Below are 27,135 nucleotides of genomic sequence, written 5' to 3'. Positions count from 1 at the left end.
CGATTTTAGCTCTAATGTGCTATCATTTCAGGGCAAAAAGTGATAAAGATGAAAAGGAGAGAGAACACCAGTTGCCTTTCAAAGCAAAAGATGAACTTAAATATCGAGGCTTTTCTTTCCATAGGTCTTTGGACGCAGCCATGTCAAGGAGCCCTAGCTTCCGAAGGATGACTCTGCTTTTCTAAAAAACTCCTTGAAATTGAATGCTGAGTGAACTGTATACATTTACGTATCTTGTCTTTACAGAAAACCGTGTCTGTAACTCTGTGTGTGTGTGTGTTCACTTTCCTGACTGCAGCTCCTGAGGAAAAGGCACATAGGAAATGACATCGTGACCATTGTTTTCCAAGAGCCTGGAGCACTTCCTTTTACTCCAAAAAGCATCCGGTCCCACTTTCAACATGTCTTTGTCATAGTCAAAGTGCATAATCCGTGCACTGAAAATGTGTGTTACAGGTGAGTCCCTGGCGTTTCATGCTCCCAGGGTTGTTCCAACAGGACCTCATTCCCCAAAATGTCTTCTAATTAGTTTTCCAATTATTATTTCTATGCCCATAATTATCCTTTTTTTTTCTAATTATATTTCCCACAGTCTTCACTCAGGCACTTTCTTTCTTTCTTTCTTTTCTTTCTTTCTTTTCTTTTCTTTCTTTCTTTTCTTTTCTTTCTTTCTTTTCTTTTCTTTCTTTTCTTTCATTTTATTTTTGGCTGCATTGGGTCTTTGTTGCTGCGCGCGGGCTTTCTCTAGTTGCGGCGAGGGGGGGCTACTCTTCGTTGCGGTGCGCGGGCTTCTCATTGCGGTGGCTCCTCTTGTTGTGGAGCACGGGCTCTCGGCACGCGGGCTTCAGTAGTGTGGCACACGGGCTCAGTAGCTGTGGCTCGCGGGCTCTAGAGCGCAGACTCAGTAGTTGCGGCGCACAGGCTTAGTTGTTCTGCGGCATGTGGGATCTTCCTGGACCAGGGATCGAACCCATGTCCCCTGCATCGGCAGGCGGATTCTTAACCACTGCGCCACCAGAGAAGTCTTACACTCAGGTACTTTCTGTAAGAAATAATTGTCTTCTTCCCATTTTGAAGCAGTGAAATTCCTAGCAGTTCACAGTCCTAGGTTTCGCCTTTCCTCAATGTTAAAGACTTCCTCCAGTCCCTGCCAGACCATCGCTTGATTGATAGCAGCCTCAGAAGTGGAGGATCTGGCCATTTCAGTGCTTCCCTGAAAGAAGCGCATTCTGGTGGTAAAATGTTTCTTCCCGTCTAAGAGCTTGGAAACACACACACGGTGGTGTGGTGGTGTGTCGAGATAGGGGTTTGACACTCGCTTTGGTGATTTCAAAAGGCCATCCAGGTGCCTTGGAATCCCGAGACTGACGAGGCCTGCCCTTCCTGTACCCATGCTCTTCCTTAGGAAGCAGCTGTCCCCGAAGGCTCCTGCCTTGTGGGGTGTCAGTAAAAGAGCTGGTCTCTGACCTGAGTGAGAATCCAGCTCTCCTGCCCCCTCATGGCGCTTTGTAACGAGTTAGCTTATTTTTTGGAGCCTTCATTTCCTTTTCTGAAAACTGGGGATAATAGTACCCACTTCAGTGTGTAGTTATGAGGAATGAATGGCAGGAATTATGCAAAACCCCTGTTAGAGTTCCTGGCGCTCATCTTAAAGCAGTGGTTACCAGTTGAGCAGCCTCCCGGACCTGGATGGGGCCCAGGCCTGGGTACGTGTGAGGGGCAGAGGGGCCTGTGAACTGCAGCCGTGCCCTCCTAGGGGCAAGGAGACCGGCCTGTGTGCTTGGTGTCGCCAGCTTGCATCCCCACCCCACGCTCTCCCCATCGGCATGGTTTCCCCCTGTGGTGATACTTGTATGCACCTCAGTTCAAGACCCCTGGCCTGAATGCTCAGAACGACTTTTTATTGAAAAAAAAAAAGTGATATTTGAAAAAAAGGACATCTAGTCTGTATAAACGATATGCTTAAAACCGGTGACGTTGGTGCAAACATGCTCAGTCGGCTTATTCTTCTGGGACCTCCCCTGATGAATGGTAATTACGCAGAGTAATCTTAAAGGAGCCTTCCTAATGGATTGGAAACATAAGCCTAGGGCTTTATTGTATTTGGTGTTATTGTAGAGGCTGCTATTCTTAGGTCAGATCAAGTATTTTTAATCCCTTTCTATCTTTAGTTTATGTTTCTATCATGAGCTGGTTGATTAGCACAAAAAAGTCTTAAGGATAAGTAATACCTCTTTATTTTTATTTCTTTTAGGTTTTCTGTGTTTAATTAAATGAGCGTGGAGGGATGCTTTTGATATAGATCTTACCTGTCAACAAAGTGGCTTGCATTATGTTTCCTGTGGTAGAAACCAGCTTGTACAAATGGTTCAAAGATGGGGTCATTGCCTTTGCAGATACCACGTTGCCATCACTAAATTATCATTTACTAATGAGATTCAAATGTAAAGCAGTGGCGTGCCTCTCGGTTTTGGAAGTGCCTCATAAACATTCATAATGATCACACTTACCACCTCATGAGTGTCCTTCAAAGAATCAATCGTGATCTTCTGGAAAACTAGTCAAATCGATTCCATGACGTTTTTAGGAAGATGTGTTTACTCTGTCACAGGGAATAAGGTTACAGTGCCCAGGTTTTCCAGAAACACCTCATAGGTCTGTTTCCTATGATTTCCTCAAAACATACCAGTCACAAAATAAATTCATTAAAATAATTTCCAGGGAAATGATAAAATAGAGTCCAGGTCTGCTGTTTTCTAGGTTGCTCCGTCTGAATCACGGGTGCATTTTATAGAAGCCTGCGTTGGTCGCACACGCTCCTGTGACCCCCATGCATCGTTCATCCCGTGAGCTTTGCACAGGCGCTGAGTGGCAGTGAGCTTTGCACAGGCGCTGAGTGGCAGTGAGTTCTGGCGGATCACGACCTGTAGTACCACGTAGCTCAGAGGCGTGGTCCCGGCAGACTGCTGGGGCGAGATGCCCTCCTCTGATAAAAGCGTGCTGCTAACCAGGGCACGCGTCCGGAGTGTGAAAGAGCAGGCTCCCACCTTCCAGAGAAGTCCGAGGCGTGCCCCCTGGATACAGCAGGGCTCTCTCTCGGTGATGCTGGGGCCACTTGAACCTAGAAAGAAATAATGGGGCAACATCCACAAAGCTCCATGTTATGTAATTTTAGTCTAAAATTATTAAAAAGCAAACTTAACTGATTGCCTGTTTCTTTATGCGGGATTCTTTCACTTCAATGGTTGTAGCCATTGTAGAGCTAACTCTGAGGGATTTATGTGTTTGTGTGCTTTTCAAGATAAACTCTTTGCAAAATGCATCCTTTAATAACTGAATGAGTAAACTTCTTGCTGTCTGGAGGCTTAGTAGCTAACTGTCACTTAAAAGGGAAGTATTATCTATATAAAACGATGACTTCCATTTTAGAAAACTTACTATGTAGCCCCTTCTTACAAACATTAGATGATAATGTTAAATCGATGATGAAAACGATAATTATTTGAGTTAATAATAGCTTAGCATGCATTATTTTGTTTAATCCCCGTAGCGTGCTTTTGAGGATGGTACTGTTTTAACCCCCGTTTTACAGACGAGGCACTGAGGGATTAAGTAACTCAGAGTCCCTCAGAAAGTGGTGGAGCTGGACTCCTACGAGGAACAGCGGATCCTGGAATCTGCTGTACCCCACGTTGCTTTTCTAAAACCCTTTAACTGGCACATGAAGGAAGGCTCTTCTTTGTACTGTTGCCCTCAGTGGAGGGGTCTTATGTCTAAATCATCAGTAAATGCTATCAAGCTATTTGGGTAAAATAAGAAATTCTAAAACATACTCTTGTTTCCACCCACTGGGAATTATCCCAGTCTGGCAAAAGAATATTCCATCTTAACTCTGCTTGAAAGCATTACGGATTATATAAGCTTTGGTAACCAGGGGTTTCTAATTGATCCCCATTCTCAGACTATCATGGTGATCATGGACTAGTAATAGTAGTAATAGTGATCATAGTAACAGCTGTGCCTGGGTTCTGCTGCTTTTTTGGTACAACTTGGATCTGAGATGCCTAGGATAGTGGTTTTTCGAGCCACACTGTACCATACGCTGCAGTGGAGGTGTCCAGTTAGACATTTGGTTTAATAATTTGGGACGAGAAGAATCGCCCTGTTAACAGATGTCTCTCTCTGCCCACTCTGGAGCTCCACAGTGAGAGCCGTCTTGGAACACATTTAGATACAAAAGGTTCGCCCTGATGCTTCGGCGTAAGTGCATCCAAGCTGTAGTCAGAGAGGAGCTTGAGATCCACAGAGCTGAGTGCAAAAAGCAGTCCTGTAAGGTGTTAAGTGGGATTTGACCTCCTCAGCGTTCCAGGGGTAAAGGACTCCCAGGAACCTGCTCATCACTGGAAGAGAAAAACATGCTTAGGAGAGGTGATCACATGAGTTGATCATGGCCAGTGTCGGGAGGGCAGGGTCCAGTGCACTGAGAGGCCACTTGAGCTGGTTGATCGTTCTGGTGGGGAAGCAACAGGTGTGGCTACACTACCCACAGGCCAGACCTGTAGCTTTGGGACAGCTCTCTACGAAACAACACCTGAGGACAAGTTAATTCCTACTCAGTCTAGAAGGTTCTTCCTAAGGATGGTAATGAGGGGAAGACGGGTCATATATGGTGTCAGCCCCTCAGCCATTTGGAACCTCCACGATGTTCCTAGGACCTTCCTTGAGGACATGAGTCAAGTCCCCCCCACCTCCCTCTCTGGTTCAGCGCCTTTACTACCATGCACGTGAGTGAGTTTGGTCTTCTGTCCCAAAGGGAAGCAGTCCTTCCCTCCCCTTTCACGCCAGCTAAGGCCCCGCCCAGACCCTCTTCCATCTTATAGCCCTTTCCCCAGAAATGATGAACGCTGCTGAAGGGTGTGCAGGTTACAGCAAAGGGGAGAGATCCCTGGGGACTGTGACCTATTTGGAGTCTAACCAGCCACATTCCAGAAAAGGAATTCACACCTAATGTTTTCATTCCTTAATCACCTCTTTCAGGATTTTCTACCATGAAGAAGATGAAACGTAGGTTGCTTCCTTTGTTTATCCCAACACAGAAAATACCAGCCTGGGCAGATGTGGGGTTGGTTCCCGTTCTTGGTCTGCAGTAGCTGCTCAGTAACTGGGGAGTGCTGTGGGGTTCATTCATTCACTCACTCCAGTCCTTCACCTGCTCATTCATTAATTCACTCTTATTTCAAAAAGGATTTGAGACAACGAAAGCTTCTGTCTGATACAGGGGAGAGCATTATTGGTTTTGCCATATTAAGGTGGTTATTGCCGTCACTATACGTTTGATCTTTTCAGTCTCTGGAATCTCTTAAAACTTTGTTCCTATAAAATCTTCATCTAGATTTTCAAAATGTGAGCAAGTGAGCATTTCCTTAAAAAAAGGGACATTCAAAACTTCGGGCCCTGCAAGCATGATCATTGTGCCCAATAGCAGTGAGATCGCGAATAGCTGGCTGGGCTAACCGCACTGCTGTTGAAAGTGTCACTGCCTCTCAGTGGTGACCGGCCACAGAGCCACAGAGCACCAGCCTGGCTACTGATCCCTCATCCCTACCTTAGTCAGCTCGCACAGCCGTGACTAGGACCACAGACCCGGTGGTTTAAACAACAGACACTTACTTCTCACAGTTCCGGAGGCTGGAAGTCCAAGATCAGGGGGTTGGCAGGTTTGGTTTTTCCTGAGGCCTCTCTCCTTGGCCTACAGATTAGCTGCTGTGTCCTCACATGGTCTCTCCTCTGTGTGTGTGCATCCCTGGTATCTTCCTGTGGGTCCAGGTTTCCTTCTATAAGGACACCTGTTAGACTGGATTAAGGCCCACCCTAATGGCCTCATTTTGACTTAATCATCTCTCTAAAGACCCGATCTCCAAACACAGCCACATTCCCAGTTACTGGGGTTTTGGACTTCAGCGTACAAATTTTGGAGGGACACGACTCAGCCCCTAACACCCCCTCAACTACTGAGTTTGAAAAGTTTTGCTAAAAACAAAGAAAAACTTGATACCCAGAAATGAGCATACCAAGAGGCTACAGAGTAGCTGGCTTCAGTCGCAAGTGTGGGTGTATGGCACATTTCTGAAGCTAACTATTACGGCCTCACAATTCATCTTGTTTCTCCTTTTCCTCCCTCAGTGTTGGAGTTTCTAGATCAAAAGATGTGCCACCGTTTGGTCCACCGATTCCCAAAGGCGTAACTTTCCCAAAGTCAGCAGTATTCCGGGACTTCCTTTTAGCCAAAGTAATCAATGCAGAAAACGCAGCCCACAAATCAGAGAAGTTTCGAGCGATGGCCACTCGGACGAGGCAGGAGTACTTGAAGGACCTGGCGGAGAACTTCGTCACGACCGCCACCGTGGATACGTCCGCGAAATTCAGCTTCATTACCCTGGGTGCCAAGAAGAAGGAGAAAGTAAAGCCCAGGAAGGACGCCCACCTCTTCAGCGTCGGAGCGATCATGTGGCACGTTGTGGCGCGGGACTTCGGCCAGTCCTCGGACATTGAGTGTCTCCTTGGGATTTCCAACGAGTTCATAATGCTGATCGAGAAGGATTCCAAGAACGTGGTCTTTAACTGTTCCTGCAGGGATGTCATTGGGTGGACATCTGGGTTAATGAGTATCAAAGTGTTTTACGAACGAGGAGAATGCATCCTTCTGTCCTCGGTGGACAACTGTGCCGAAGACGTCAGGGAAATTGTCCAGCGATTGGGGGTAAGTACAGGTTTCTGTTTATCCACCATCCTTAGCTCTGCAGTCCCAGATTCGTAGTAGCTTCTGCTGTGGAACTTCCGCCCCAATTACATCACCTAGGAAGTGAATTACTATTTCTTAGGGGTAGAGTTTGATTTAATTTTTTTTAATTTTTAAATTTTTATTTTATATTGGAGTATAGTTGATTAACAGTGCTGTGTTATAGAGTTTGATTTTCAATGCTGTGTCCTTTTGAGCTGTTGCTGAATCCATGAATGGTGGCGAAACACCCATCACAAATTGATTGGAAAGGAAAAGTGAAGCCAACTTTCCAAAGGGAACATCGGGATATATTTTCATAGTGTTTCAAGGAAGGACAAGAATTCACTAGATATTATGTCTGTTTGTAGAGACTGGCATGACAGTACCTTCCCAGGGGGAAATTAATAGGCACAGAATCACCGTTGACCATATTGATGGTCAGAGTAAGCCCTCTTCGCTGTTTCACCTCTGCGTACTTACACAACAGGTATTTTTGTTTAGTCTGCCACATTAAATATGTTATTAATCTTGCAGCCAGTCTCTTACAGAGGTTTTATAGAATTACCCATTAAGTTAGAAAGACTTTGAGAAAAAAGTCATAAAAAAGATGGTTATTTGCAGTACAAAACCATGATGTCCGTGGTATTTAACAGTTGTATTTCTCCTTCATATTTTAACAAAGGAAGATACGGATTTTAGTTTGAGTATATACAATAGAATTTTAAGAATGAATGAAATATAAGAACAAAACGTGCTTTGACAAAAGAATTTTTCATGTGTAAATCTTGCCCCAAGGGGATGTATATTTCATTAATTAGAGAAGATTTAGTCAGTTACGGATCATGAGAAAAAGAGAAATTATACTCATTTCCTGCCCCCTTTCCTCCCACCAAATATAAACGTTTTATTATTCCAGACCACATAGATGAGACAATGCAATCATGTCAGTGTCTGCTGGCCTTGGAGAAATAATGTCATTATTTGCAGACGCTCTTTACAGGAAAGGGCCTCAGTGTGTTCAACAGTATTGAGGGCGTATGTGCGCAAGCTGAGATGTGATTCAGGGATGATTAAGTGTGTGATCATTTTACGTATCTGGAGAATTGAGTTATCTCGTGAGTGTCAGGACACATTGTGCTTTTAGTAATACTGCAAATACTTCTTTTTAGGAGACCTACTGAGTCATCATAATTTGTGCTCCGGAAAATACAACATAAACACACCCCCTTCACCAACCACCAAAATGCACGTCCCGTAGGTTCTGACACGTTCACTGTTCTGTGGACCCCATTCTACCATGTTCCTAGAAAAATGACTATATTGCTAATGTGACTAAGGTGCCTGATATCTGGAATATATTTGAGGAAGTATATTCTGTATCTTGGATGACTTGTAACAGGAGATGGTGGAAACAAACCAACCCAAAGACTGTTGGGGGGTTAGAACAAAAGGCTGGTGCAGGACAGGAGCAACAGAAATGGAAAGGAAGAGGAGGAAGCTGTCGTAGTGGAGAGATGGGGAAGGGGTGCTACTGGGCAGATGGTGAACTCTGCATTTTCTAGTGGTGGGAAGTGAAATCAAAGGTGTCTGCTATGCAGGTAAAGACACAGGTGGGGAATAAGAGCTCCCACCTAAGGCTTCCCTGGTGGCGCAGTGGTTGAGAGTCTGCCTGCCGATGCAGGGGACACGGGTTTGTGCCCTGGTCCGGGAAGATCCCACATGCCACGCATGGCTGCTGAGCCTGCGCGTCCGGGGCCTGTGCTCCGCAACGGGAGAGGCCACAACAGTGAGAGGCCCGCATACCGCAAAAAAAAAAAAAAAAAAAAAGCTCCCACCTAAAGGGACAGGTAGGGCCGGTTACTCTCAGCAGAGCCCAGGCTTGGTTGAATGCTCTCCTGTTGCCATCTGGAAATTCTCAATAATTTTTGACTAAAGGGCCTGCATTTCTGTTTTGCACCAGACTCCACAGATTATGTAGCCAGTCGCGGGTACATGGATAGGAGGCCACCATGTGATCGTTGAGGCCAAGTAATTATGTGACGAACTCCAAATAAATGGAGAGCTTGATCCTTCAGCCTTTGCAAATGTTAAGAAGTAAGGAACAGAAGTGAGAAAGAAATCGCAAAAAGCAGGGGACGTGGCAGATGGTTGGAAGAAATAAGAGACAGAACAAGTAGGTCTCGGAAAACCCTTTCACTCTTCAATCTGATATATGGATGTTAAAGTTCAGCTGAAAATTGCATCCATATTGGAGAGAAGGCTGGGCACGTGTCAGATGTAGTCTTTTGGTCAGAGAGCTTAGTTGAAACAAAGCTGAAAAAGAAGTGAAGGACAAATTTATTCAGGTTGTATATATTACAGAAGTGCCTTTTCAACAATTTTAAATGAGTTCAGTTCGTAACTTTGGAAACTTCAGTCTTTCCAAACTTCACCACTAAGACCAGCAATCCCTTTCCCCATTTTCCTAAGCCCCAAACTGTCACGTGTGCCTGATTAGCAGGGTGGGCGCCGTGGCGGTAATAACCACGGTAACGTCCGCCACACCGGTGATAACCATGAACCAGCCCCGGTCCCACAGCTGTACTTACAGTCGTAGGTCTTCTTAAATAGGAATCTGTGTATTCAGAGCATGTTTCATGGAAATGAAGCATTTATTAAAACGGAAACTCTGTGCTTTGGGGGATACGGGTATGATACCTCCCAACTTTCAGCTGCCCACAGATAAGTGATGCCGTGGTCATCAAATGATATTCTCAATGAGCCCATGTTTTTCTTTCAGTGCATGTGGGCTATTCTCATTAAGCACTTCTGAGGGTGGCATTAACTAATTATTGGTGCTTTAGTTCACTGAGCGGGATGCTCGTCTACAGACACCAAGGAGGCCAGCTGACTGGCCACATTTGATCTGAATGGTCCTTACCACCCAAGCAAGCAAAGGGCAGGCTGTCCCCAGGAGAGGGATCCTAGGGGCTAGAACAGGATGTCCGCAGGCCTGGTGCACAGAGAGCACTTAAGGTTTTCCTGACAGTCTGACTTCCTGCTGCTGCCCATCCTGTGGGCAGGGCGCTAACTGTTAGCTTGGAAAGGCTTTGGGCCATTTTTTTCTCCCTTGTTTGTATATGGTACACTTTGCATGTCCATTCAACCATCCATGGACACTTGAGTTACTTCCACCTTTTGACTATTGTAAATAACGCTGCTAAGAATGTGGGTGTACAAATACCTGGGTGTACCTCTTTGAGACCCTGCTTTAAATTCTGTTGAGTATATACCCAGAAGTAGAATTGCTGAGTCTCATGGTAATTCCATTTTAAGTTTTTGAGGAACTGCCATGCTGCTTTCCATAGCTGCTGCACCATTGGGCCATTTTTTTAAGTTGAATAAAATTGTCTAATAGGGAATTCCCTGGCTCTCCAGTGGTTAGGACTCGGTGCTCTCACTGGCAGGGGCCCGGGTTCCATCCCTGGTTGGGAAACTAAGATTCCACAAGCCACACCATACGGCCAAAAAAAAAAATTAATAGGTTTTATTGCTTGATGGGTGAAAGGCTTCACATGTTTTCAGTTGCTTCAGTCCATCTGGAACAATGGAATTTATATGCTTAAGAGCCGAGTCAGGTGACGTAGAAAGGAGACGGGGCGGAGGGGGGGTGTTATCAGAACCCGTCTTAAGCTCACAGGCTCTGGGTCAGTGGATTCTAGGAAAAAGCAGGACACCTGTACCTGGTTTGCCTTTGAAGAATGAAACCTTCGTTTTACTTTTGTTATTTTCATTGCGCCTGATGCCAGGGGTAATTACGGTAAAGTCTGGATTGAACCGTGTCCTTGTCTTGTCATCTTGTCCCTGGGATGTGTGCCCCCCCGCAGCGCCACCCCTCACGGTCCCCTTCCCCCTTAGATCGTGACCAGGGGCTGCGAGACTGTGGAAATGACCCTGAGGAGGAACGGGCTGGGCCAGCTGGGCTTCCACGTGAACTTCGAAGGAATCGTCGCAGACGTGGAACCTTTCGGTTTTGCGTGGAAGGCCGGCCTTCGTCAGGGGAGCCGCCTCGTGGAGATCTGCAAGGTGGCCGTGGCCACGCTGACGCATGAGCAGATGATCGACCTTCTCCGGACCTCAGTGACTGTGAAGGTGGTCATCATCCAGCCCCATGACGATGGCTCGCCTCGGAGGTAGGCTCTCATCCACGCTCGCTCCTTCTTGGCCTCTGTGGCAGGTGCTATCCTGCAAGGTCCTCAGAAAGTGTGGTCACACGCACCTTCCACCTAAGTTGTCTGGACGTCAACCATTCGGGCAACTTCAAAGAGCTTTAAAAAAGTCATTAGTATATAATAAGTGATAAAGTGTCATTTTCTAAGCATTTTGTTAGGACGTTGAAGTCATTGGTTAACAGGATATTTAAGAGATCTCATTGGTTTAGGATATCAACGTGTGGAGGAATATTGGGACATCAGATACACTGTTTGGTGACCACTCCATTCTGGTTGAACTGGTCCAGGGCTTTCTCATAAGCTGTCATGGGACACCTAGGAAAAGAAGTGGCTGGACTTGGAAAGCTCAGAGCGGATGGGTGGGGGCTAGGGACAAGAATGGGATTAGAAAGTGATACCATTCCATCGTCAATAGAAAGTTCTCATGCTCACTATCAAGGAAGCATTAGGCCAAGGGGAGAAAGAACTCTCACTAAGAACAAGCCACCCACCTGGCCTTGGCCCCTGTTGCGCAGCAGTGTCTATAGTGGTATCTGGAGCGCATTTTCTGTGCCTCTCTCTCAAATGCAGTTCCCTACTGGCTGGCCGAGAGCCCTGGCTTTGGAGGGATGAAGCATGCTTGCAATCCAGACGTTAGCTGTGTGATCTTGGGTGGGTCACATGCTCTCTCTAAGTTTCCCTTAGTATCTGTAAGATGGCATTATAATATTGCCTACCTCGTACTGTGTGATGAAGATTAAATAAGGTGATAATGTGTAAGGCACTTAACACCTTCTGGCATGATCAACACCTTACTCATTTTAGTTAAAAGAAAAATAAACTAAAACTTTAGGATATTCATTGGAATTTTTTCATGCTGTAAAAGAAATCCTTACTCAAAGATAGCAAGGTGACTGTGCCCACTTCTAATCTTCTGTAGTAACTCAGGTCACTCTACCCTGTCCATCTCCTTTGCCCATCCTCCAAACCAGCACTGTCCAGTCGCACTTCCTCTGATGACATGTTCCGTATCTGTACCATCCAAACAGTGGCCACTAGCCGCATGGGTAGCACACACTTGAAATGTGGATAGTGTGACTGAGGAAAAGGAGTTTTCATTTTAACTAACGAATTAAGATTCAGTTAGCCGCATCTGGCTCGTGGCTGCCATATTGGATAGAGGAGCTCTAAACCATGGTCTTTTTTAGAAAACAAACCAGTGGTATACCACCTTCCTCTCTGGTTAATGTGCAAAATTTTGCAAAAGTGTGTTTCTATTGGTTATCTAACCATTTGCCTCCTGCTTGACTTTCTATGGTCTTGTTTCCTCTATCTGCCCAGTAAGTTTACAGAATAAAAGTTAACGAGCTGAAATTCTTCTTGAGAGTAGTAGCCGCATGTCGCAGGAAATACCCAAGGTGTTTCTTGTTGCCTTGCAGGATTCTGTCCCATTAAATCCATTTGCTCCCCAAGAATCCCATGAATCACTCATGGTGGTATGCGTACAAGAAAATCAGAGACAAAAATTACTTTCTTAAAAATGAGTCTTGGAAATAACAGGAAAATCCTTTAAACTTGGAAGCTAAAATAATTTTGTAAGTGTCAGCCTTTAAAATAAATTTTAAACCCGTTATTAGAAATTTTTCCATAATATAAATTTCTTTCTTCATTGGCTAGAGGTATAGGTTTGTAAATTTTGTGGTGAGAATCAAGTCTTTTCATCTGTCTTAGAGGCTGATTACTTCTATAGAATTAGACAAAACTGTTACCATGTTCTCCCAAAATTAAAAAACAACATTTCTCTCCTATTTTTAGTTTTGGTCTACTGTTACTCAATAAGACATTTCTTTTAAGTTTTCAAGAGATCTGCTTAATAAAAATGTTAAAGTTATCGTTATATTTGATATTTAAAACATATGATTTAGAAAAATAGAATCTCCTAAGAAATACGGAATTGTTTTTCAGCTAAAGCAAATAAACAAACAAAAACTACCATTTAAAAGTCCCGGGCTTCCCTGGAGGCTCAGTGGTTGAGAGTCCACCTGCCGATGCAGGGGACCACAGGTTCGTGCCCCGGTCCAGGAAGATCCCACATGCCGCGGAGCAGCTGGGCCCGTGAGCCATGGCCGCTGAGCCTGCGCGTCCGGAGCCTGTGCTCGCAATGGGAGAGGCCACAGCAGTGAGAGGCCAGCGTACCGCAAAAAAAAAAGTCCCGCCTGTTATTTTTTTATCCAAGGGCATGTTATCTGCTTTGGTCTGCACGTAATTAATTCTTTCTTTGTTTTAAATGCAAATTCTTTTATTGAAACTATTCAAGAGATTTTGCCTTTGTCTCCTCAGAGTATCCTTAATGTCATTCCCTGAAGATGCAGATTTTTCTCCCGTTCAATCTGGAATAACCGTCTTCTTTATTTTTAACCTTAGCCAGGATTAGAACTAGCTGATCGCCTGGTAGTAAACACTCCAGAATTGGCCTGCCTGTCACCCACATTTCCAGAAGCCAGGAAGCTTTTAAGCCTAGCATGTATCATTTGAAATGCTTTCGGTTCAGCCTTCCAATTTTCTGAGAATTTGAATTTGTAAATTTGCAAACCCACATTTTTGTTAGTTTTGGATCCTGGTTCTGCCTGCGACTCTCTGAGCACCCGGATAAAAGTGCTCGCTGCTGTCCGGCAGCCTCGCATCACACACAGGAAGTTATCCGTGCAGTGACAGCCGTTTGCTTTAGACTGTGATGTTGAGTATGAAACGTCATTTTTTTTGTTTTGTTTCGTTATTTTTAGCATCTTTATTGGAGTATAATTGCTTTACAGTGTTGTGTTAGTTTCTGCTTTATAACAAAGTGAATCAGCTATACATACATCCCCATATCCCCTCCCTATTGTGTCTGCCTCCCGCTCTCCGTATCCCACCCCTCTGGGTGGTCGCAAAGCACCGAGCTGATCTCCCCGTGTCATGCAGCTGCTTCCCACTAGCTATCTATCTTACATTTGGTAGTGTATATATGTCTGTGCCACTCTCTCACTTCGTCTCAGCTTACCCTTCCCCCTCCCTGTGTCCTCAATTCCATTCTTTACATCTGTGTCTTTATTCCTGTCCTGCCCCTAGGTTCATGAGAACCTTTTTTTTTTTTTAGGTTCCATATATATGTGTTAGCATACGGTATTTGTTTTTCTCTTCCTGACTTACTTCACTCTGTAAGACAGACTCTAGGTCCATCCACCTCACTACAAATAACTCCATTTCATTTCTTTTTATGACTGAGTAATATTCCATTGTATATATGTGCCACATTTTCTTTATCCATTCATCTGTTGGTGGACACTTAGGTTGCTTCCATGTCCAGGCTACTGTAAATAGTGCTGCAATGAACATTGTGGTACATTACTCTTTTTGGATTATAGTTTTCTGAGGGTATATGCCCAGTGGTGGGATTGCTGGGTCGTATGGTAGTTCTATTTTTAGTTTTTTAAGGAACCTCTGTACTGTTCTCCATAGTGGCTGTATCAATTTACATTCCCACCAGCAGTGCAAGAGGGTTCCCTTTTCTTCACACCCTCTCCAGCATTTATTGTTTGTAGATTTTTTGATGATGGCCATTCTGACGGGTGTGAGATGATATCTCATTGTAGTTTTGATTTGCATTTCTCTAATGATTAGTGATATTGAGCATCTTTTCACGTGTTTGTTGGGAGTCTGTATATCTTCTTTGGAGAAATGTCTATTTAGGTCTTCCGCCTATTTTGGGATTGGGTCGTTTGTTTTTTTGATATTGAGCTGCTTGTATATTTTGGAGATTAATCCTTTGTCCGTTGCTTCGTTTGCAAATATTTTCTCCCATTCTGAGGGTTGTCTTTTCATCTTGTGTATGGTTTCCTTTGCTGTGCAAAAGCTTTGAAGTTTCATTAGGTCCCATTTGTTTATTTTTGTTTTTATTTCCATTTCTCTAGGAGGTGGGTCAAAAAGGATCTTGCTGTGATTTATGTCATACAGTGTTCTGCCTATGTTTTCCTCTAAGAGTTTTATAGTGTCTGGCCTTACATTTAGGTCTTCAATCCATTTTGAGTTTATTTTTGTGTATGGTATTAGGAAGTGTTGTAATTTCATTCTTTTACATGTAGCTGTCCAGTTTTCCCAGCACCATTTATTGAAGAGGCTGTCTTTTCTCCACTGTATACTCTTGCCTCCTTTATCAAAGATAAGGTAACCATATGTGCGGGTTTATCTCTAGGCTTTCTATCCTGTTCCATTGATCTATATCTGTTTTTGTGCCAGTACCATACTGTCTTGATTACTGTAGCTTTGTAGTATAGTCTGAAGTCCAGGAGCCTGATTCTTTCAGCTCCGTCTTTCTTTCTCAAGATTGTTTTGGCTTTTCGGGGTCTTTTATGTGAAATGTTGTTTTACGTTTCCTCCCCACTCTAAGCAAGTTTAGCCTTCTGCATTATTAGATTTTTTTTTTTTTTTTTTTTTTGCAGTACACGGACCTCTCACTGTTGTGGCCTCTCCCATTGCGGAGCACAGGCTCCAGACACACAGGCTCAGTGGCCATGGCTCACGGGCCCAGCCGCTCCGCGGCACGTGGGATCTTCCCGGACCGGGGCACGAACCCGCGTCCCCTGCATCAGCAGACGGACTCTCAACCACTGCGCCACCAGGGAAGCCCTATTAGATTTTTTAAAGAAATTGTAGAGGAGGGTGTAAAAGAAGAAATGAGCAGCACTTTGCTCATTTTGAAAATTAAAGTACAGACTTTTTAAAAAAAAATTTTATTTTATATTGGAGTATAGTTGATTTACAACGTTGTATTACTTTCAGGTGTACAGCAAAGTGATTCAGTTATACATATATGTATATCCATTCTTTTTCATATTCTTTTCCCATGTAGGTTATTACAGACTATAGAGTTCCCTGTGCTATACAGTGGGTCCTTGTTGATAAAGTCCAAACCTTTTAAATGAAATATCACTTAGTACCGTGACTCCTGCAGCAACATATACAAAGAGATTCCTCCATGTAAAACTACACATTTGATTTGTGGCATGGAAAATGACCCCATCTTTTACAAATTGGGTCTTAGGCCTTGTCAGGGAGGCAGCCAAAAGAAAACATTCATTTAAATGGACGTGTGTGTGTAATTTTTCCTTTTAAGTTGTCTTTAATATAACAGCCATAAGGACTAGCAAAATGGCCAAGTTAATGAATTAGAAGATAATTTCAGTCTTCATAAACATTGTGAATAAAAGAGTGAAAAATGCTTCAATTCGTTTTTTCCATGATCAGCTTTTTTTTGTCCCGCAGGACATCAGGGAGAGGTAATTCTCCTCGGAGCCCGTCCGCTCCTGTCAGCAGTGGGAGAGGCCTGTCATTTAATAGACTCACTCCTAGTTGTCCACAGGTCAGAAGGTGTTTGCTTATGACTCAGAAGCTGCTGGATTAAATGAAGTCTTTAGCTGGGGAAGTATTTATGTGGAATCAAAAGGCAACCCCGCATTTTGAAGCCCCATTCTCAAGCCTCAGAGTGATGATAACTCAGCTGTCCCTTGGCTTGAAAGGGAAGCAGAGCCGTATTTCATTTTCCTTGTGGAGTCCCAGAGAACACCAAGCAGGGAAGGTTCCCGTTGGGGATGCTTATTAACTGATCTCGTGCTGGGAATGGATCCGCGTAGCGATTGGGAATGAGTGGCCAGAAGCAGTTAGGGAATAGCAGTCTTCAAATGGAAATGAGGTTTGAAAGGGAGCATTTCCCAGGCAGACAGTCTCTATGGCAAAGATGAAGAGCAGTTTTCAAAACTCTTAATTAAGCCTTCCTTGGTTTCGCAAGGCAGGGCATGGCCCCAGCCCCTAGCCTTCAAAGGTGACTGACATTTTATCAATGTCATTTTAAGGAAAACACATCAACTTAGAAGGCTGATACAAAGGAAATAGCAACTCACCAGAGTTATGCATGAGTTGTTATACAATGTGAGTGATTTAGTAAATACGTCCAATAAAAATGGAAATGAAATTCTGTGCTGTGGCGCATCTGTTTTGTGTGATTTTCCATACTTTGTTGACATACTGTCCAAGACATATTTTTCTATATAATGCAGAACAGTGGAAATTATCTCATGTTGTCATGACTTTAATTTGTTGTTCTCTGATCATTCTATAAAATTGAAGCTGTATGTTCTTGTCTTCTGTTTGGCTGCCGGTTGCCATGACTGTTCAACTCCCCAAAGGACACAGAGGGGACGTGGAAATAGAAATGGGAAGGAAAGTTCAATTTTGTCAGATGAGCAGCTGATAGATAGATAGATAGACAGGTAGGTAGACAGACAGATAGATAGATAGATAGATAGTGTGTTGTAATCTGGATTAAAGTGAGCTTTTAGATGAGGGTTCCAATTTATGTGTATAGATAAGAAAAATCAGTTCCGTCTGGTATTGTCTCATGGGCCCTCAAGTTATGAATTTTAATGTGAACTGTGAAAAAAATACGGAACTTGAGGTTCCCAAAGTAACCTGAAGCACGGTCACAATTCTCAGTCCTCCAATATAATGTTTGAATTATCTTATCCCTCCTAGAATATAAACACTGAGTTACAGAACGAACGTTAGGTAGGTTGCCTTACGTTTACTATGCATTCACTTCTTTCATTCATTCCTTCACTCTGCAGTTGTTTGTACCAGAAGCTGCTGGGCACCAGGGCTGTTAAAAATGGAAAGGACAGGCATAATCTTTCCATCCATGGGCTCCTTTTTGTCTGTGTGGCATTCTAAAGTACAGGACTTCCCATTTATAGTTTTGCTACTTAAAAATGGCTTTCTCAAACAAGAGCAAGAGCTTATATCTGGAGAATAAGTATCGCAGTGCTGCAAACAGTCTCACACTCTCGCGTCAGTCATCTACACCTTAGTACCTCTGCTTTTTTGGCAGTTTGAGATGTTGTGACATTGACACAGTGACCAGGATGCCAAGGGGGACAGTAAAGCACGAGCTTTCTGTCCGTTAGGCAAGTAACTGTCTCATGCTTGACTAGTGACACTGGGCAGTGGTGATGGACAGCCAGTGAATATACGCTCTCGTGGAAATATATTCATTAAAAGTCAGGCGTCACATAGCTGTTGAGTCCTCTGTTGAACTGTGAAGTATGTAATGTAATAGAATGTTGTTCCTCAACAAACTAAGAAAAAAAAAAAAAAGGAAGTGGTTGGCTTCACAAAGAACTGTTTGGCCCTGTTTTAAGTCGAATGCTGTGTTAGGTACTGGGGTGCAGAGGGTGAAGACACATTCCACCCCGTGTCTGGTGAGAAGGAAAGGCCTGGAGGAGCTGATGAATTATTCAGTACCAGCCAGCCTCACTTCCCGTGTAATAGACACGCACCTTTTCAATTCAAAGACCTTTATTCAAAGGGCTTGGTCAAGTGGGTTTCTGGTCTAGATGTCTCTTTTACTATCTGTAGTCTAGGTGTCTTTTTCTATCTTAAATTAAGGAAATTGGTAGAAAAGTGAATTAATATTTCATTTAGTGCCTATTTCAGATATGACACTGCCCTTACCTTTACAGTAAGTTATCTCCCTCTTGGAAGCGTTTAATTTTTTTATGCAGCAGAAGGAGTTTGTGATGCGAGTGAATGAGCCCCAATTATCCCTGTCACCTTGTTGTATAATTTGGGAAGAGTCTTTTAGCTGTTAGCAGGCTATTAGCATAACAGACATTAAAATGATTAAAATATCGGTGATTACTTCAATCCCTAGGGCTATGGGGGCTCTTTGACAAAGTGCATAATATAAAAGAAGCAGGTAGTTCCTTTGAGGGGATCTATCTGCCTTTGTTTCCAAAGACTCCTTCAGGTCCTAGTGGAAACTGACAGGATGTGGGCCTCATTAACTGTTCTTTGATAGTTTCCTAAGGAGATGGGCATGTGTTTTGGAAAGAGTACCGAGCTAGGAGTCAGCTTCCTGGTTCCAGGGTGAAAGCTGTCTCACCTTTCCAGTCTCTGAGCCTTCTGAAAATTGGACACGTCCTTTGTACTGCCTCAGACATTTTTGTGAAATTGAAATGGTGTAGTGTAGGTGGAAACCTGTAAAGTGTCACACAAGGGAAGTGTGGGTTAGAAGTAATGGATAACATCGCAGTATGTTGGAAGACGTCACTAGATTAGTGGGTTCAGGTGAAGGTTTGCTGTGACGCCACCAAACAAAGTGAAACCAACAGGCAATTTCAGAGTAAATGCAAGTTGTAATTACATGATTAAGCTGTGCTGTGGGTCCATGGTTTACCCACTCCACGTCCTGCTAATTTATTCAACTTTTTTGAACAAAAAGAATACGTCTTGTTCCTTTAAACTTTTCTCAGTTCTCTAGGTTTGGGGGATTTTTTTTTGTTATTGTTGTTGTTACTCTTCAAAAGTATTTATCCCTATTTATTATCCCTAGGACATTTCCCCTTTCATCGTTTTTGAAAGTCACGGGTCCTGCTTTGATATAAGATGAAAGAAGAAAGTAATGGGGTAATGATGCATTCTTCTACAGATGAATGTACACGAAGGGAACTTAACAGCTCTAAACTTTTCTGTACTTCCGATTGTTACATTAAGTTAAACTTTACAATTCTATAATTCTATAAATATATATTATCTAGAAAGAACTTTCAGGAAAGCGTATGGGCCTTTTGCTGTTTTATATTGACTGTCTCTATAGAAGCAACAATTAATAGTGTCCGTTTGAAACTAACTTCTTCCTTTGAAGCTGTTGCTTTGGGAAGCTTGCGTACTTCGTATAATTTAATCTCGACACACCTTCTGCTGTCACCATTCCGCTTGCAGGAGGAGAAGCGTGGGTCCAAAGAGATTGTCCCATTTCTGAGCTACACATTGGGTTTTGAGCCCAGGGCATAGACTTCTCTCTTCAGTGGAGAACAGTTTGATTGCTGTAGAGGGTTCCTGCTGGAAGTGAATAGAGAACACTCTGCAGCTTGGCTGGACTCAGACAGTGATGGTCCCGATGGCCAGGCTGCTGAGGTTGAATGGCTCCTTGAAAGAGCTGAGTCCACAACCTGGCCAGCCAGCAGCGATTCTGCTTCAAGCACCCATTTATTGGTGCTAAATGGAGGGTGCTTCTGGGAGACTGGAGGTGTCATTTGAAAGGAATGATGCCATCTTGGGGACCTTGCCGGTGTCTCTGAAGTTGTGCGTCTAGAGCTACAGTGCTGGGCAGTGAGCGTGGGTGCCTGTTAGCTGTGAATAGAGAGGGCACCACCTTTGCGCTGGCCGTGCCCAGAAGCCGGGATGTGGGAGCAGCCACAGACTAGAAATCTACAGGTGGGAAACCCCGGTCTCGGGAGCTTCAGGAAGCAGAGGAGAGCACAGATGCACGTGGATGTGAAGAAGTTACTGAGTGTCCCTCGTACAGGAAGGAATAAGCCGTCCTGCGGAGTCCACAGTGCCAGGTTTAGAGGGACAACGGGATTGTTTGTCAGATTAAAGCAGTCAAACGTAAGGTCCTCTGAGGGCTGCAACTCACGGAACCACTTGCTATTCTTACAGTTTTGTAGTGTCACATTTTTAACCGGCACGTTTTTTATGATGTTCTTAGTCTACAGAATGTCTTCCCTTCCAGGATAGATGACTGAGAGAGATTATTAGCCTCAGAAAAGTTACTGGCTAGACAAGCAGTGTTAAAAATTATGTTTATTGGGCTTCCCTGGTGGCGCAGTGGTTGAGAGTCCACCTGCCGATGCAGGGGACACGGGTTCGTGCCCCGGTCTGGGAAGATCCCACATGCCGCGGAGCGGCTGGGCCCGTGAGCCATGGCCGCTGGGCCTGCGCGTCCGGAGCCTGTGCTCCGCAACGGGAGAGGCCACAACAGTGAGAGGCCCGCGTACCGCAAAAAAAAAAAAACGGTGCCAGAAGCTAGCAATGCCATTCACACCCATTGACTCGATTTGGTGTGTCGAAAGGAGATGGAGCACGGTGATCAGTGAGGTCTGGATTTCTGCACCAGTGCGGGAAAGCAAAAGACTTACGTCTTTTCTTCAGAACATGGTTCAGTTGCACACAAGATTAGCAGCTCACTTGTTTGGAGATGACTTCTTGTGCTGTCTTTTTTGCACTTGGTCAGTTTGGGTTTGAATTGGCCTTTACTTCCCAGAAATGTGTGCCGTGTGCCCTTCACAGCAGTGCCAGGTTGGATGCTCAGATGAGCCGAGATCTTGCCTGGCGTCCTGTGCTGCGGCCACCCCAGGGGGAGAGAGAAGTGTGCTCAAGGGCAGGTGCAGTTCCTGGCACCTGCTGGAGCGTGAGCCCCTCTGCAGGCTAATGTGTAATTCTTGTTCTACACCTCTTCCCATTTCCCTAAAAATTGGTTGAATTTCCATATGTATCCTTCAAGGACTTCCTCATACTTCTGGAGCAGAGCTGAGTTTGACTAGGTTTGATGATATGTTATAATTAGTGATGTTTATTGGATGTGTTGGTCATAGAAGTAAACAAAGCAAAAATCTCTTTTGTAAGAGTAGTTACTGTAAAAGTGTCATAACAGAATTAATTTTGATTTTAAAATAAAGTCATTCTGTAAGCTGATTTTTATCAGGGCAAAAGAATGCCCGTGTTTAGTATTAAAAGATCATTTACATATGACCTTGTGCGAGAGGTTGGAAATGAAATATTCAGCCCTGACTCTCGCTTCAGCCTAATGCATGGCACAAGTTTTTGTCAGCGGTCTCTCAAATATTACTCATGATTATGCATTTATATAACATTTTTTTCATCCAAGATTGAAGCTAAATTACAGCATCTTACTGAAGACTACAATCTATGAGCATGAATTAGACCCCGTACTACCCAGCCATCTGTCTTCTCTTTTCTCATTCTTTCTTTTAATTTTTTAATTTTTTTTAATACATTTATTTGTTTTTTTTATTTTTGGCCATGTTGGGTCTTCGTTGCTATGTGGGGGCCAGTTTTTGTTGTGGTGTGTGGGCTTCTCATTGCGGTGGCTTCTCTTATTGCAGACCACGGGCTCTAGGCGCACGGGCTTCAGTAGTTGTGGCTCACAGGCTCTAGAGCGCAGGCACAGTAGTTGTGGCGCACGGGCCCAGTTGCTCCGCAGCATGTGGGATCTTCCTGGACCAGGGCTCGAACCCGTGTCCCCTGCATTGGCAGGTGGATTCTTAACCACTGCGCCACCAGGGAAGCTCCTCATTCTTTCTTTTTAAACCAAACCCAATCAACTGGGAACCCAAGCAAACACTGGAAATGCAAGGTGCCCTTTAGTCCCTAGGATTCAAGGTTCACTTGCCTTTCATTCAAAACATAACTCCGGGACCTGTCACTTTGGTTGGTCTCTGTTAGAGATTCCTTGACTTGGACGATTCAGACAGCTTCAGCCTTTGAGACACCAAAGCCTGAGGCTCACCTGAACATCCAGTGACTTGCTTACAGCATCAGTTCCGGGGGACTACAAGAGTCGGTTTTCTTGATGTTTTGATGTATACTAATATCCCACCTTTATGATTTCTGATTACATCATTGGCCGTATGCACGAGTCAGTAGTCCCAGGGGATGTGGTATCTAATTAAATAGAAAAACACTTGGAAACAATATGTCCGTGAGCAAAAAATTGTAGCGTCTTGGCATTTTATTTAAAAAAATGCAATCCAATGTAAATCTCGACTTAATTAAATTTGACCAGTAACTTAGTACATTCAGTAAATCAAGAGTAATTTAAACTTGCTTAGATAAAGAGAGGTGAATTTTGCTTTGGGGGAAGGAGGGTTAAAATAAAAGATAGGAAGTCAAGTTTACTGGTAAAGAGATAACCCTTGCCCCATTCTGTGTAACAGGCATGCGTATCTCCTTAGGATGCTTCATTCAGCTCATTTCTTCTGTTCTCAAAGCGTGGCACCACCATCCATTCGGTTTCCCAAGCCAAAAGGCAGAGCATCGTTTTTGGTTTCTATCCCTCTCTCCGTCCCAAGCTCCAAGTACTGTTGATTTGACAGGTGAGAACCTTTCACCCAGCATTGCTGTTGAGAAGAACGGACCGTTCAGTGACCCAGGCCTTTGTGTGGGCTCTGCACCAGACACTTAGGCTCTCTGCTTTAACCCAGGACTCTGAATTCCACAGTAATACGTCTTGATACGGACCTTTCTTCCATTCATTGTACTAGAGACCGTCAAATCTGGTTTTACCTATCTTTTACTTCTGGAAATTTTCTTGTATTATTTCTTTTTTTTTTTTTTTTGCGGTACGCGGGCCTCTCACTGTTGTGGCCTCTCCCATTGCAGAGCACAGGCTCCGGACGCGCAGGCTCAGCAGCCATGGCTCACAGGCCCAGCCGCTCTGCAGCATGTGAGGTCTTCCCGGACCGGGGCACGAACCCGTGTCCCCTGCATCGGCAGGTGGACTCTCAACCACTGCGCCACCAGGGAAGCCCTCTTGTATTATTTCTTAATCGTTTCTTCCCACCTTTTTCTCTCTCTTCTCTTTCTCTGTTAGGTGGATGTTAGACTTCTGGGATTGAACTTGAATTTTCTTGCGTTTGCTCTCCTGTAACGTGTTGGGCGAGTTCCTCAGTTTACCTTCCACCTGTCTTACTGGATTTTTTATTTCGAATTTTAGCCATCCACTTTTTAAATTTCAAAAGTTCCTTCTCTTTCTCTGAGGGTGGCAAGCCTCATGGCAGGGTGATCAGGTGGTGTACACCTGTTTGTCTTTACTCTGGAGAAAGGTCCCTATTATTCGAGGCATGACCCTGAAGCTGGGTTTGGAGGAAGGAGCAACTCGGGGTCTCGTTTCCAGCGAAGCTTTTGTTTCACCTTTTGTTTTCAGCTGTGCTCTTCTGGATACCTTGTGACCTTGAGTCCCTCCTTTCAGGTTGGGTTCTCGAGACCGTTGCTCCTGCCCTCTAGAGGCGGGGGTGGGTATTGCCAGGCGGGGCCCAGTGCCGCCTGGACCCCAGCGTCACACTTTTCTCTGCTCACTCCTTCCCCTCCCCTTCCGCTCTCTGTGGCATCTCTGTTCCTGCACCTGTTTAAGTGTGCAAGGGGATGGTCGTGCTTCTCTTTGTCTTCCCCTCTGGACACCCTTGGGTTTGCCTTTCTCTGCTCCACCATTGACGTTCTCCCATTTGCCTTGCATCGTTTTTTTTTTAATTCATGAAATTTATTAAAATCTAATTAACACACCATAGCATTTACCCATTTTTAGAATATTTTCAGAGTTGTGCAACCATCACTCCATTCTAATTTTAGAAAATCCTAATCATCTGAAAAAGAAACCTTGTTCTGCCTTAGAGACACTCTCTATTCCCATCCCCAGTCCTAGGTGACAGCTTATCTACTGTCCTTCTCTATAGATTTTCCAGTCTCGATATTGCCTTCCATCTTTATATACTGTGTTTTGGTGTCTCCAAGTTTTGTTGATGGTCCACTTGTTTTGGTTTTTGTTCTCTTTGTTCTTTTGTAATGATTCTGAAAAGTTGTACTCCACCATCTTGAGGATGAAAGTCTCCTGTTTAAAGAGCGATACCTTATCGCCTTAATAGCTTTCTTAGAGTGAATATGAGAAAGTTTTTCCGCTGACTCCGGAACGTCTAGGTAGAGGCATGGCTTCATTCATGTGGTAACTTGGGATGATTTACCCTGACACTCAAATCTGAGACTCACCGAGGCTTCCTGTGTCCTGGCCAAACAGCACCAATTGGCTTTGCAGGTCACTTTGGTCACGTCAGTAGCCCTATGTGCACGGTGTAACTTGAGGGATGTCTGAGATCACATTTTTCAGGCTAAAGGGTCTTACATCCCTGACTGATCATTTGAGCCCACAGGAGATGACCTTGTGAGGACCCGTGGGAGTGACCGTGTAACTAAGACCACACGTGACTTTGGCAGGATGGACACTCAGGCTTTCCCTTGACTGTGACAGCTTTTACGAAGTTTGTTTTTCACTTTTCTCAGACTTGGTATAACATGTGACTCTGATCCCCGATGATACAACTGTACTTGCAGCTATCTGTTTAGATTATGTATGAGGCGTTTTTCATCGATTAAAGTTTATCTATCACCCATGTTCAATGCAGATGATTCAGTGTATGCAAAGTGGTTAAAGGTATATGGCAGTCTGTCCACGAAGTTTGCAGGCTACCTGGAGAGACAGAGCCTATGAGTGAAACACCTGACAGGTGTATCTGTCGGTTAATCAGAGCCACGGGCGCGAGACCGCCTCCTCCTGACCCGTGCTGGGGGGTGAACAGACACGGTCACCGTCGCCCGGGCTGCTCCTGAGGGTGATGGCTCTGCACCACTGCCTGTGCGCCCCGAGAAGCACGTGTGCGGTTGCGGGTGACGGTGCTGAGGGCTCGGCACTGAGCACCCCCCGACCATCTCTTCTTGGCTTCACAGAGGGTGTTCGGAGCTCTGCCGGATCCCCATGGTGGAGTACAAGCTCGACAGCGAGGGCACCCCCTGTGAGTACAAGACCCCCTTCCGGAGGAACACCACATGGCACCGAGTGCCCACGCCCGCCCTGCAGCCCCTGCCCAGGGCCTCCCCGGTGCCTGGCACGCCTGACAGGCTGCAGTGCCAGCCGCTGCTCCCACAGACCCAGGCCGCCATCCCACGCAGCACCTCCTTTGACCGGAAGCTGCCCGACGGCACCAGGTAAGGCTGGTACCGCTTCCTCAAGGGCGGCCCTTGTGAAGCTCTTGCAGCTAGAACTTCAGAGGGTCAGGGGGACTTTTATGTGGCTTAATCATTTCTGAGTTCGCTTGTTCTGACCAAGTGGGCAGGCAGGGTGGCCAGGCGGGCCCCAGATGCTGGGGTGCTTGGGTTCCTGGCCCAGCAATGATGCTGATGGCGTGCAGGTCCTCCCCACGGACGCTGCCCCCCAGGGCCACGGCCATCCCTCTCCACCGTGATCCTCCTATCAACCCGCTCTCCACACCGTCTCGGGAAAGATATCCGAGAAACCATTTTGCAGGAGCGTCCAGATAAATATGGACGGTTTGAGTATAAAGAAAGCGGCAGAATCAGCGATGAAATCCCGTCACCCTCGTGGGTGTAGTATTTTCAGAGGTCCTAGGATCATCAGCATCTCTTTGTTTTTCTCTCTCATTTTAAGCAAAGGGAGTTGAGTTTAAAATTAAGTTTTTCCCTGAGAGAATGCACTCGTTTAAAAGTTAAATCCAACAGCATTAGAAGCTGGTGAGAATTTTCGGGGGTTGCATAATTCGCAAAGGTAGTTTTAAGTGAACAACGTAGTAAATTTGTTTTGTTGTGGTTGTTGATTCCTCCTCCTTTTGTTTTAACTTTCGCATATCTTATGGGCCATGGAGACACCGTGAGTTTCCTCCAAATGTCTTGTCAGGCTCTCGTCTAATAGAGCGTATGCCGTAAGCAGACGCTGGGCCAGGCTGTTTGCTTGACGGGTCATCACCTTGGCCTGTTACTCGGCCTCTCCCAGTCTCCAGCTTCCTCGTCTGAAAAATCAATTTAGCAATAATAGAGACCTCCACAGGGCATTAGGACAGTGGAGTCAATCAAGAGAGGTGAGCTGCTTAGAACCATTCCTGGCACATAGGGAGCCTGTACAGGCATTAATAATAATTGCTAAGATGAAAACATGTGGTCTTCCTCTGCTTCCTCCAGTCTGTTCTTCTAAGAGTGAGTGCAGGAATGGTGTTACTTCAACTTGACACGAAGTCATCTGGGCTCTTGGTCTCTTCTCAAAGGTCTGCTGAGTTTATAAACTTCCCATATTCAGAGAAATGCACATAGTACATAGCCCAGGTGAAAACGGTGACATCTGGAAGGAAAGGGGTCTGCAGAACGTCCCTTATTAGCATAGAATTTAGTAACTTATAAGGAAGGGTTCTAATAGCAACAGGGAAGTTGGCGAGCACATCTTCATCAAGTGAATTCTCACGACGATCATTCATTTTTGTGTGTCTGAAATAAATAGGATGGCATTCAGTCGATGTGTGGAAGTACATGGCTTTGCCAGAAATTTAGGGTTTTCTCTCTGTATGGATTTTAAATATAGAACCACAACGTGCCTTGCATTAAGTCTCACAGACCAAGTAGTAGTGATGTTTTCATAATTCTGTGCTCTTGGGGGTTCCGCGTGTTTCACTGGCGTCATTAGCTGTGCTTGAATTCTTCAGATGGTGAAGCCTTGTT

The 27,135-nt window shown here is 44.7% G+C and overlaps 1 protein-coding gene across 13 annotated transcripts in view; it reads left to right on the top strand.

Annotated features, from left to right (window-relative positions):
• The window catches only part of SIPA1L2 (signal induced proliferation associated 1 like 2), a 238,102-nt gene that overhangs the window by 171,120 nt on the left and 39,847 nt on the right, over positions 1 to 27,135 (top strand). For all 13 annotated transcript variants that reach the window (XM_049696795.1, XM_049696794.1, XM_049696793.1 and 10 more), the window contains 4 exons: positions 299 to 456; positions 6,184 to 6,760; positions 10,679 to 10,953; positions 25,360 to 25,617. In XM_049696795.1, coding sequence (XP_049552752.1) covers positions 299 to 456; positions 6,184 to 6,760; positions 10,679 to 10,953; positions 25,360 to 25,617 — 1,268 coding nt within the window. The remainder of the gene's footprint in view (positions 1 to 298; positions 457 to 6,183; positions 6,761 to 10,678; positions 10,954 to 25,359; positions 25,618 to 27,135) is intronic.

This window comes from Orcinus orca, chromosome 14, assembly GCF_937001465.1.
Source record: "Orcinus orca chromosome 14, mOrcOrc1.1, whole genome shotgun sequence".
NCBI lineage: Eukaryota > Metazoa > Chordata > Mammalia > Artiodactyla > Delphinidae > Orcinus > Orcinus orca.
Note: the sequence above shows the minus strand (reverse complement) of the source record. Positions and strands in the feature narration are given on the sequence as shown.